This window comes from Rhinopithecus roxellana, chromosome 16 (assembly GCF_007565055.1).
Source record: "Rhinopithecus roxellana isolate Shanxi Qingling chromosome 16, ASM756505v1, whole genome shotgun sequence".
Lineage (NCBI taxonomy): Eukaryota > Metazoa > Chordata > Mammalia > Primates > Cercopithecidae > Rhinopithecus > Rhinopithecus roxellana.
The window spans coordinates 90343515-90357110 of record NC_044564.1 but is presented as its reverse complement, the minus strand read 5'-3'; the positions used below and the strand labels follow the sequence as shown (position 1 = coordinate 90357110).

At 38.8% G+C, this 13596-nt stretch overlaps 1 protein-coding gene across 2 annotated transcripts in view; it reads right to left on the bottom strand.

Moving 5' to 3' along the window:
* The window catches only part of LOC104659883 (contactin-associated protein-like 3), a 243106-nt gene that overhangs the window by 24208 nt on the left and 205302 nt on the right, over positions 1–13596 (bottom strand). For both annotated transcript variants that reach the window (XM_010360050.2, XM_010360049.2), the window contains exons 15-17: positions 7379–7506; positions 1831–2001; positions 567–785 (exon numbers count right to left, since the gene is read on the bottom strand). In XM_010360050.2, coding sequence (XP_010358352.2) covers positions 567–785; positions 1831–2001; positions 7379–7506 — 518 coding nt within the window. The remainder of the gene's footprint in view (positions 1–566; positions 786–1830; positions 2002–7378; positions 7507–13596) is intronic.

The window sequence follows — 13596 nt, the reverse complement described above, 5'->3', positions numbered from 1 at the left end:
CTGGTTACTCCGCCTCTCTGAGGCTTGGCTATCTCATCTGTAAACAGGTGACAATACCTAAACACTGACACCTAAACATTGAGATACTGCAGGGCCCGGTGGCTCACACCTGTAATCCCAGCACCTTGGGAGGCGGAGCGGGTGGATCACGAGGTCAAGAGATCGTGACCAGCTGGGCCAACATGGTGAAACCGTGTCTCTACTAAAAATACAAAAATTAGCCAGGCGTGGTGGCGCCTGAGCCTGTAATCCTAACTACTCAGGAGGCTGAGGCAGGAGAATCGCTTGAACCCGAGAGGCGGAGGTTTCAGTGAGCTGAGATCGCGTCACTGCACTCCAGCCTGGGCGACACAGCGAGACTGTCTGAAAACAAAAACAAAACCAAGAAATGTCAAATAAGAAGTACACAGCAAGCTCCTGGAACCTACCAGGTTATCAGCAAATAGTACCAACAGCAGTAGTAGTTGTTGTTGGCAACTGTTGCTCTCAGTACGTTACAGTTCTTATTTTCTTTTGGACCTTCTCTGGACTTACACTAAATTCAGTTATAAACCGCCAGCACTCACCAATGAAGAGCTGGCTGTTGAGCTGCAAACGGACGTGCCCATGAGCAGGGGCAGGCTGCATCTTCCGAGGAAGCTGATCGACTTGAAGAGACGCTCCTTTCACATTTCTCTCTGCCCTCACGTGGTGCCACCGATTGTCATTAAAGGGAGTGGGTGACTGCACCGTGACCTCACAAGGTCCATTCCCCACATCAAAGGAAAAGGTCACTTCTGTGGGAGCTAGAAATATTAGATATGAATATTGCTCAAGCGAATTCACAGGGAAGAAAACTGAGCCTTGTGCAGACACAGGAAAACATGAAGACGTGCTCAGGATGGAAGGAGACAATGACAGCGATGCAGAAAACCGTGAGTGTGAGTTGGGGAAGGGGCGGGGGGCAGAATAAATCTGTATCCTGGAGGAAAAAATAAAACAGAGCGGATTTTAACATATTTATCCTCAGAGTTCCCAATTCACCTTGGTAAGTCCTAAATAGCAGAGCTATGTACCCATAGCTGGAATCCCCACAGCTATGTACCCATAGCTAGAATACCAAATAGTATTTGTTTTTGAGGTTTCAGTAATTTTATGTACAAACGGCTCAAAGTCTCATCTAATTCTATAACCACTGAATGTGAATTCTGACAGTCATAAATTCAGCTTTGGGTACATGAAAAACAGTATGTCTGGTCAAATATTTTTGGAATTCAGTGAACAACGTGACGAGTTTGGTTTAAAGCTCTGCTCTGCTGTCCTGTACTCTAGGGAAGGCGTGACATTTTAAAGGATTATTATGTGCTTCATGCTTCATTGTTTTATTTTCTTTTAACAGTGATTACTGGCTGGGTGTGGCAATTCACACCCAGCACTTTGGAAACCCGAGGCAGGCAGATCACTTGAGACCAGGAGTTGAAGACCAGCCTGGTCAACGTGGCAAAACCACATCTCTACCAAAAATACAAAAATTAGCTGGGCGTGGTGGTGCATGCCTATAGTCCCAGCTACTCAGGAGACTGAGGCAGGAGAATTGCTTGAACCTAGGAGGCTGAGGTTGCAGTGAGCCAAGATAGTACCACTGTGCTCCAGCCTGGGGGACACAGCAAAACCCTCTCTCTCTCCCTCTCTCAAAAACAAAAACAAACAAAAAAACACCTAAAATCATAGCAGTTTAGTGTTTTATAAGGAAATACAAAGTAAGAATGAAATAACTAACATTTTGTTGAGTTGAAGCTTTTATTGCTAAATAATGGGTACCTTGTGACTTGCCCAGAGTGGGCAACTTACCCCGCAGCTCAATCCTGATGAAGTCTGTGATTCCCAGGTTCTCCATGAACACCCCGGAGGAAACTGTGGTCTTAAAAAAGAAACACACGTCAGCAGTGAGTTCTCCGTGGAAAGCAGGGAAATGAAGGTATGAAGTCTCAGTGTTGAAGGAAGCTGAATTCCAAAATGACTCTGTTTGCAATAGAGAAAACGACAAAAGGAAAAAAGTCATGAAACAAAAATAACAGTGACATTTGATACTTACAGGATTATGATTGCTAAATACATTAATAATCTATATGAGCCTTCACTGGGGGTTCTGAGCATCCGTGTCATATACTGATGATATCAAGAGCTAAATGGTGATTATGTTGAGGATTAGAATTCTGTGTTCAGAGAAGGCCAAGCAAAAGCCAGGCAAAAGCAATGAGGCCAGTTAAGAGATTGTGCAGCAACACAATGGGGACAGGGTCAAGTTCAGAACCACCTCAAAGGTATGGCCAACAGAACTTACTGAAGAACTGGATAAGAGGTGAGAGGAAGGGTGGAGTCTGAGGTGACTTCGGCATTTTCGGTCTAACTGGGAGGGGAAATAATTCTGAAGAAGCAGGTTTGAGCAGCAGCTCAGTTTGGGACATGTTAAACTGAGATCTCTATTAGGCATCCAAGGAGGTAGTTGGATAAATGACTCCAGAAACCAGAACACAGACTCTTGGTTTCTGTCCTTCTTACACACACACACACACACACACACACACACACACACACACACACACACACACACACACACCTGTCTTAATTCCTTTCATGGCAAGAACAACCAAGAACACGAAGAAGCTTATTTGTTCCCTTCTGTCCAAAACCCAACCCAGGATTGCACATCACACGGGTTCCTCGGGCCTCTTTCGTGTCCTTCGTTCTGGAGCAGTGTGCCCGTCTTTTCTTACCTTTTGTGTTCTTTTGACTTTTTGGTATTTTTCAGTTGATTTGCAGAATGTTCCTCCACTTGGATTTATCTGACACACTCATGACTGGATTCATGTTGTGCATTTTTGCCAAAACTACTGCAGGAGGGCCGCTGTGTTCTCCTCTGTGTGTCGTGGCAGCAGCCAGCAACGCTTACCAGCCCCATCACCGGTCCTGTTCGTTTCAACTGCCTTGTAAAGTGGCATTTGTCGAGTTTCTCCAATATGAAGTTATTATTTTTCTCTTTGTAATTCATATATTTTTGACACTTTATAAGGTTACAGAAATACAACTTTACCCAGTTTAGAATTTTTTCACCCAATGGTTTTATAATATATTGATGGCTCCTGACTGAAATTTTATTCTGATGGCTGCCAGTGGTGATTTTCTAAGCTCCGTCATTCCTTCCACATTAATTGGTTGACATGCCTCTATTAGAAATAGCTTTTCTCGGCCAGGTATGGTGTCTCACACCTGTAATCCCAGCACCTTGGGAGGCCAAGGCGGGCGGATCACAAGGTCAGGAGATCGAGACCATCCTGGCTAACACAGTGAAATCCCATCTCTACTAAAAATACAAAAAATTAGCTGGGCGTGGTGGCGGGCGCCTGTAGTCCCAGCTACTCGGGAGGCTGAGACAGGAGAATGGCGTGAACCCGGGAGGCAGAGCTTGCAGTGAGCCCAGATCATATCACTGCACTCCAGCCTGAGTGACAGAGCGAGACTCCATCTCAAAAACAAAAACAAAACAAACAAGAAATAGCTCTTCTCTTATCTTTTACTAATTTATTTGTGTATTTACCTATTTGTTTATTCACATCACTCTTGGATTCCTATTGTATTCAATGGTTTATAATCTGTAACTTATTTTGATGCTTAAATTGTCTGAAATGTGGCAGCTGCTTTAAGCTGACACCCATGTCTTTTTGAGCTTTTTTTTCCCTTTTGTCATAACAAAATGATCCGGGCTCATCTTAAATTTTCTCTGCCACATTTCTGGAATCAGCCATTTCTTCAAGGAGTTGTAGTTTCTTTTTTTAGCAGAGAATGATAGAAAATGGTGTTTAGAAGCCCAGATCTGCAGGCTAGATATTTACTAGGGTGTCATTGCTTCTAGCCCTCTCAGTAGTTAGCTAAGAAATATGTGTACTTGTATCACACACACACACACACACACACACACACACACACACACTCTTCTATGTGTATTCTATAGCAGTCAACTAGGAAATATGTGTGTTTGTATATATCTCTCTCTCACACACACACTCTCTCTTCTATGTGTATTCTATAGTTATCTATTATGTATATTAAAATCCATGAGTTCATGTGGATACCTCCATTTTTAACCCAGCACTACAGGTTCATTACAGTCTTCCTCCTTCCCACATGTATAACTCTTTCCTCAGTGAGAAGGTCAGCTCCCACTCTCCTCACTGTATTTACATCTTTGCTCATTCCCCGGTGTGGAACCAAGCTTCTAACCCAGTGGTCATTTCCTTGACCCCATCCCTGCAGATCCCCTAGTCCCAGCTGCCCCAAAAGAAGAGAAAAGAATCAATAAATGTTACATTAAAGAATAACAGAGATGAAGATAAGGAAAGGAAAAGAGAAAGGAAGAGGAAGCTACAAGTTTTACAGAAGGGAATATTTTATTTTTCTTTCTTTCTTCATTAATTAATTTATTTATTTATTTTAGAGATGAGGTCTCGCTTTGTCACCCAGGCTGGAGTGCAGTGGCATGATCATAGCTCACTGCCACCTCATGTTCCTGAGCTCAAGAGATCATCTCACCTAAGCCTTCCTAGTTGCTGGGACTACAGGCCACCATGCCCAGCTAATTTTTAGTTTGTTTTTTTTTTTTGTAAGAGAGGGGGTCTCACCATCTTGTCCAGGCTTGTCTTGAACTCCTAGGCTCAAGCAATCCTCCCACCTCAGCCTCCCAAAGTGAGAAGGGAATATTTCAAATATCACACTCGCTCTTCTCCATACTTTCAGAAGTCTTGCTGAAGGTAGGATATATACTGAGTGTGAATGACACATATCCTGAACAGTCTCACAAATACAGCCACAGTTGGAAAGAAATGAAGGGCTGAGGTAAATTTCCAAAGAGAAAATAATCTAGAAAATGTTTTTTAGAAGCACAGAGTACCAACAAGCCAGTGTTTGATGTCAGAGTATCAATAGGCAGGGGAAAAAGCTACAAATTTCCAGGGGTTATTACTGAACTGTGGGAGGCATCTGAAGCCTATGGATATGCCCTCCATGCTGCAGTGTGATGTCTGGCACAGGATATTTAATAATTCTTGAAGATAAAACAGCACAGACAATGGCCAGTAAATCAGATACAACTGAACAGATCCCTCCCTCACCAACTTGAGCTCTTAGATTATGGGAAAAAATATTGATAGGATGACCAACTCTAGTCCTGCTATTACAGTTCAGAAGGGACAAGAAGTATGTGCCTGATTGTGAAGAGATGAATGTTGAGAAGAATTCGACTCTATTCCATATAAATGAATTAAATATCTGGACAGACCTGCTAGACAGGTAGTGCAGACTTACACTACAAGTATAAACAATGTTTAAAAAAGCACAGAAACAGTATAAACATACTAAGAAAGAAAGAGAAAGAAAGAAGAAAGGAAAGAAAGAAAGAAAGAAAAGAAAAGAAAAGAAAGAAGGAAAGAGAAAAGAGAGGGAGGGAGTGAGGAAGGAAGGGAGAGAGGGAGGGAGTGAGTGAGGGAGGGAGGGAAGGAGGGAAAAAGCCAGACTGAATGGGAGGAAGGGATGGAAAGAGGGAGGGAGGGAAAGAAGGAGGGAGGAAGGAAGGAAGGAACCATCTGAATGGGAGGGAGGAAGGAAATTAAGAGAGAACACAAGCAAAGAAAAATTTCGTAAGAGTTTCACAGTACGGGAATAATATAAAAACCAATTCAGTAAAATAAGAGCTAAAATATGAGATAATTTAAAAATAAAAGATGATTTTTAAGGAAAAAAATCAAAGACCCAAACAAAATCACAGAGGTAACAGATAAATCGGAAATATCTAGAAATGGAGAACACAGCTGATAACAAATTACTGACATTGGGAAAAAGCTTAGGATAATCACATTGAATGCATAGGAGAAGGACAAAGAGATTAAAGCCATTGGAAGAAACAGAAAAAATGTATGCGGAGGGCAGGCGGGCAAAGAAAACGAGTCAACAGTCCCAGACGCAGAGAATCCAAGAAATGAAACAAAGTATTCAAAGCATAATAAAAACCATTTTCTCTTAAAAGAGAACAGAATGTTTTGGTCAAAATAACCATATTTCATGTTAGAAAAAATTAACAGAATAATTAACAGTAAGGCATATTCCGGATAAGTTTCTGACATTGAAGGATAACATATCTGTCAAGAGTTGGGAAGCGTCTGAAATTTCACCCTACTAGCTTGCCACAGATTAATGGATGCTCATAGAAAACACAAAATTTCTGGGTCAGAGTTAAAGAATTTCATTGCTCACAGCACAGTATGCAGCATGAGCATCAGAATATCTGCACTGGTTCCCCTTGTCTCCAAATTTCACAGGATGACATGATCCATTGGCCCAGGTGGATGCTACACACACACAGTGGGTAGGTCTGCTTCTCAGACGAGGAGCACCCAGACAAGGGTCCGGGACTCCCTGATTAAGCAGGAGACAAGCCAGTGCCCCTCCTCTCTGGGGAGTGAGTACGCATTGATAGTGATGCTGTGTTCTCTATGAATTACTTAGCTGCCTACATGACTGGCTACAGAAACTGCTTGGTATTAGGGGATGGAGACGCCACATTGTCTGGCACACTTGGCAGGAATGTACAGAGATGCTCAGGCTCCTTGTTGAACCACCTCTCTCAGCAGTAGCCTCCACACATTGAGGTAGAACAGGAAATAAAAATACATTAAGTCGTAGACTTCTCCACGGCAATGTATGATGCTAGTAGATAAGAAACACTATTACGATTTTTCTCAGGGAAAGATTTTCCCTAGCTTAGTTGTGGTTCAAGCGCTGGGCAGTAGGTAGATCCTCACAGGCGCGAAAGAACCTTGAGCTTATAGCGCCACTGAGGTGGGGGAGGGAGGACTTGGCCATCTATGGAAGCCACCCATGAATGAAAATGCTGCAGGAAAGAGGTTAATACACACTCAGTGCCATGTGATGTAAAACAGTATTACAGAGGTCAGAAAACAGAGCATGTGATCCAATAATTTCCTACCACTACAGTTGGTCTGCAGAGTATAAGGGCAATGAATAAATATCCCTTAGCATTCAGAAAATACTTCATCTCATGATTGTTCTAGAATAAATACAATAAATTGATACTAAATCCAGCTAACCAAGTAATAAGTTAAAACAAAGATGACTGAGTCTCTATAAACTAATGCTTCAGTAAGGAAACACAGAGCTTCGGTACTGACTGTGCCTTTATGGTATGTGTGCTTTCCTGATATTCACCCCGGTCCTGCTACTGCCACTATTTTCTCTCTGGTCAGAATAAGGGCATCTGTCTACTCCTTTATAACAAAAAAAAAAAAATGTTATCATGAAAAGAAAGCTTTTTCTTGCCACTACTTACTATCTCCGTGGCAGAGCAGCGGCCCCAGTGTATAAGCTGCTTCAGAATGCGGTTGGCCTGCGTCCATCATCACAATCTGAGTGACTGGCAGGTGCTCCTTTTGGGAAAGTACTATTGTGTCACTGGCCCTAAAAAACAACAACCGAAACCCTTAAAATTATTCTGATTAACATACAGGCAAAATTAACTCTGATCTCTTATCACAATTTGAAACCAACATCATAGGGCTTAACAGAATATTTAACATTTTCAATATTTTGAGAGCACAGAGACTACCATGAGTCTAAATCAGGGATGGGCAAACATTTTGTGTAAAGGAACATACAGTAAGCTATCTTAGCTCAGCAGGCCATGCAGCTTCTCACAGCAACTACCTAACTCTGCCACCAAAGTGTGAAAGCAGCCACAGACACAGTTAGGCATAGCTGGATTGCAATAAAAATTTATGGACATGAAATCTGAATTTCATACAAGTTTTATATGCCATAAAATATTCTTCTTTTTATTTTTCAACCTTTTAAAAATGTAAAGAAAATATTCTTAGCTCACTGCCATGCAAAAATAGACTAGTGGTCTGGCTTTCACCCAAAGCAAGAGGTTATCACTTCCTGACCCGTTTGCCAATTCCTGATCTAAATGATTACAGAGAAGAAAGGGGACAAATCAAGAAGGGTGGTCATTTTGTAAGCATGGGATAATATTATATTAATATTTTCAAGATCATTAAGCATATAACTTCCCTTGTAAAATTGTCTTAGAATAATATCTAAATGATTATTCATTATAAATAAAAATAGTAACACTGGATTTAGATATTCATTGTGCAGAATATTAATTTATCACTTTTTTAAAGTCCTTTTATGATTGCTGGGTATTGCTTTCCTTGTTAACTTTGTAAATGGAAAATGAATCCCACAGATTCCAAACCAAATACATACAATACCCTTATAAGTAATACACAGACTAACGAGTGTGAAAGTGGTCTGTGAAACGCTGCACCCAGTAGTTCAGGCAACAAACACAGGCTGGGCGCAGTGGCTCACGCCTGTAATCCCAATACTTTGGGAGACTGAGGTGGGCAGACTGCTTGAGCTCTGGAGTCCGAAACCAGCCTGGGCAACACAGTGAGGCCCCATCTCTACAAAAAAATACAAAAATTAGCTGCGTGTGATGGTGCACACCTGTAGTCCCAGCTACAAGGGAGGCTGAGGTGGGAGGATCTCTTGAGCCTGGGAGGTAGAGGCTGTAGTGAGCCATGTTTGCACCACTGCATTCCAGCCTGGATGACAAAGTGAGACCCTGTCTCAAAAAATACAAAAAAAAACAAATAACAAAAAACCCCAAACACTTAAAGCTTTTACTTTTTGTTGAACAGGCATCTTCCTGGGAATTGAGGACACAAAGTAAAAAATATAGTCTCTGCCTTCTGAAAGCACACAGCCTATTGAATACCATGAGTATTAATTATGTGACTGGGAAAATAAATGCCCATGTCTGGGTCCAATACAAAGAGACCTGCAGGATCCCCCAGGAGAACCTGGGGGTCCTGGTCTTAGCTATGCCACTAAATTTGTCTCTGGCCAAAATAAAGACATTGGTCTACTCTTTTGCAAAAGTATTTTATTATATATATGTATATAAATGTATATGTAATAAATACTTGGCCAATAATAAATACTGCATATATGCATATATAATAAAATGCTTATATTTATATACTTTTGGTTATATTTTATTACATATGTCTCAACTGCATGTATATTCTGATTTACAGACAAAACACTCTTAGTCCAGTTACTCATTACGATATAGAAACTACAGAATCTAGTAAATACTGTATTTTTTAAATTGCCCAGTTCCCAAACCTTCTTTTCTATGCATTTGTGGCAAAAGATCACAATAACTGATATTTCATCATTGCAACACTTTTGTATTTTCAAAATAAGGCTTTCTGAATTAAAAAAATTAAATTGGCATGTCAGAGTTGTACATATATTGGGGGCACGTGCGCTATTTCGATACCAGAATACAATGCATAATGATCAAATCAGAGTCACTGGGATGCCCATCACTTTGAGCATTTATCCTTTGTGGTGGGAACATTACAGTCCTCCTCTAGCTATTTTGATATATCCAGTAAATTACGGTTAACTATAATTTCCCTAGTTCTATCAAATACTAGAACTTCTTTTATTTAACTGGACTTTTGTGCCCATTAATCAACTTCTTTTATAAAAGACTTTAGGTATCAAAGTTTCAAATTGGAAAAGATAAAACTAAAATAAAATGGCTATATTATTTAAGATTATTCCCTGAAAAAATCCACTTAATGGTAAAGAAAGCTTATTTCTAAAATTTGGACTAAAACCCCATTGCCTTACCTAGTTAAGATTCTGTTATTCATTTTTATGCAAAGCACAGAATATGGATTATCTAGAGGCATCATCACTCAGCTTTAGAGTGGACTGATTGATGGTAGACAAGCTAGAAATATGTCTCCTGCTGAATGAGGTAGGTCTAGGAAATTTTTTATTAATGTGGTAGCCATTAAAAATTACCATTTCAACTTCTGTGATCATCATTTTAGCAAGATAGTCTAGTAGAGAAAATGCGATTGTATTAGTTATTTATGGAGGATGCTTGAATTTTAAAAGATCTACTTTACATGAGCTGAAACTTTCATTCCATTTTTAATACTGACTGTGCAAAACACTGAGAACGTGTAAGTGAAATCCACAGTGCATTTCAGTTTAATTAGGGCAGATACTATAATAAAGCCTTGTATTTTCAGTTGTTTTGGAAAGTTTGGTGTTTTCAGTCTGAGCATAAAGGTGGCCAGTGTTTTTCACCAGTTTCTTATTGTTACAGGCAGATTCCCAACCTTTGGAGATCAAAATAGAATACTCAGGATTTGTCATAGTGATCAGACTTCCTCACAACTTCCTAATTAATAGGGACATCTCATTTTTTTTCTTTTCTCCCTATTATTTTCTAAAGCTTATACTATAGTCTACACTTGGGAATAGTGCATTCATAGTACCATAATCTCTTGCAGCAGTATTAAAAATTCAGTAAGAGAACTTTCAAAGACTTTTTGCTTTTATTTTATATTTTATTAAAAATTTTATTTATTAAAAATTCCTATGGTTCTGGAAATTGTACTTTCCTAGGAAATGTGAAAACTTCTAAAAGCTACTACTTATTATTTGCCAGGGAACTTTATTTAAGGTAAAGTAGAGCCATAAATTTAGGAGGCTGCAAAGAAAGCTAAAAGGGAGAAATGTTGAGTCAACTTTTAACTTTTTTATTTGTTTTTTGAGACAAGAGTCTCACTCTGTTGCCCGGGCTGGAGTACAGTGGTATGACCTTGGCTCACTGCAACCTCCACCCCCCGGGTTCAAGCGATTCTCTTGCCTCAGCCTCCTGAGTAGCTGGGATTATAGGCATGCGCCACTACGCTCAGCTAATTTTTGTATTTTTAGTAGAGACAGGGTTTCATCATGTTGGTCAGGCTGGTCTCGAACTCCTGACCTTGTGATCCGCCTGCCTTGGTCTCCCAAAGTGCTGGGATTACAGGTGTGAGCCACCGCGCCCAACTGTTAATGATTATTTTGGGGGAGTAGATCAGCAATAATAAAATCATTATGATCCACACCTAACCCACTTAAAAAATTTCCAGATTCTCGATTTCTGTTTAATTGCCTATCTTCTGGCCAATTCAACCTGCATTAATTACTATAGCAATATAGTATGTCTTGACAGATAACATAACTAGTTTCTTCACCTTATTTTTCATCTTAAAAATTATCTTGCCTACCCTTTCATCCTTAATTTCCATATGAATTTTAAAACCAGGTTGTTGCAATCCACACAAGTAAAACACTTGGCATTTTTTTGGAATTTTGTTAAAATTACAGACTAATCTGAGGAGCATGTCAACTTTAAAAGAGGGTATCTCAACAGCAGCATTACTGATATTTTGGGCTAATTATTTCTTGTTATGGCGGGCTGTCCTGTGCACTGTAGGATGTTTAGCAGCACCCTGACTTCTAATTAATAGATTCCAATATAAACAACCTTCCTCTCTGTGTGATGACAAAAAATGTCTTCAGACAATGCCAAATGTCCCCTGAGGGTCAAAATCACCCCTGATTGAGAACTACTACTTTAAGATACTGAGTCATACTATTCACGACAGTAGTGAGTCAATCCATTCATTTGGCTGTCCTTAATTCTCTTGAATAAGTTTTGTAATTTTTTCCATAAAAGTACTGCAGTTATTCCACAGAACTTTACATTTTTGTTAATACTGCAAATAAAATTTTTCTGGGTGTGTAATGGTAATTATTTTATGATTTTATAGAAATTCAAGTAATTCCTCAATACTGACTGACCATAAATTCAGCAAACTTACTGAGCTCTTATTTTTCCTGATACTTCTTTCTATTATTTTGGATTTTCTATGTAGGCAATCATGTTATCTACAATATCTGCCAGGTTTGTTTCTTTTCCAAACTTTTGATCACTTACATGTATTTTATTTCCTCTTGTGTCTTTAACTGACACATGAATGAACTTTAAAAAATTATATATTTGTTATTGATTACAATTAAGAATAGAGTTTGCATCATGACAGTTCTGTAAGATTTGTTGATTCCATACATTTGCAAAATTTTTTATACCTACTCAACAATAATGTATAATATTCTATAAAAAATAATTTTTCTTTACTAAACGATATATGGCTGCTACATCGTTTGTTAATTATAATATTAAAATATTCTTATCTGCTTCACTTACTCATTCCCAAAAATGTTATGCTAAATTATTCCACTGTTTTGGGTGTCACTTTGCCTTTGCATATTTGTTACTTCTTTATTTATATATATATGTATATATATGTATATATACACACGCATATATTAAGAAGTAATATATGTTAGTATATATATAAAGTGTATATATATAAAGAAGTACATATATATATATACACACACACACACACACACACACATACACACTTTCTTTTTTGTTTTTTTGAGATGGAGTCTCGCTCTGTTACCCAGGCTGGAGTGCAGTGGTGTGATCTCGGCTTACTGCAAGCTCCACCTTCTGGGTTCACACCATTCTCCTGCCTCAGCCTCCTGAGTAGCTGGGACTACAGGCGCCTGCCACCATGCCTGGCTAATTTATTTTTTGTATTTTTAGTAGAGATAGGATTTCACCTGTGTTAGCCAGGATGGTTTCCATCTTCCGACCTCATGATCCGCCGGCCTCAGCCTCCCAAAGTGCTGGGATTACAGGCATGAGCCACCGCACCCTGCCACTTCTTTATACATTTTAAACAATCTGATGATGCACACAAGTGTAGTGAGTTCTTTCCAGTGTGTTTACCTCAGCGTTAGGGTTCAAGTTTACCCTTAACGACGCTTTTCGTCTGTTTCTGATATAATACAGCTCTATCTGCTTTCTTTTCATTTGTATTTACTTGGTAAACATTTTCCATTCTTTTAGTTTCAGCTTCACTGAGTGCTTTTATCTTTTGTAAACAAACTATAGCTTCTTTAAAAATCCAATAGGATAAAATCTAATGTCTGGTTTTTAAATGAACAGAGTTTACTCATATTTATTATGATTATTTGTACACTTGTATGCATTTAAACCATCTTCTTTTATGCTTTTTGTTTGTGGTTATTTTTAAAGACTCTAAGATAATCACAGAAAAGTCCTATTTAAATTCTTAAGTAAAGTAATATTACAATTACATATGTCATCATTATATCAGCCAAACAACTTGTGGATTTTTGCACAGTTATATGTTATATGTATATTTCAGAGAATATATTGGTTTATTTCAACATAGTCAACTATACATTTATACATATATATTGACTTGCAGCATAGTTCAATATTTTAAATCATTATAATGCCTTTTAAATATATTTGTTTTTATAATAAATCATTGGCATATTATAGTTATTTGATAGACTATTCTTACTGTGCCTGAGGAACTGTCTGATCATAAACTTTTTTTAAGTAATATGCTTTAGATGAGTTGCTGATTACAGGGAGAACTTATGGAAAAATGGTGTTTATATTAACAATACTACTGGCTCCATTAGCAGACATACGCCTGAAGAGACTTAAAATAGCTTTCACTTTACTTTCATTCCCGAATACTATTTTTATCATGAACTTCCCACCAGGAAAACCTTACT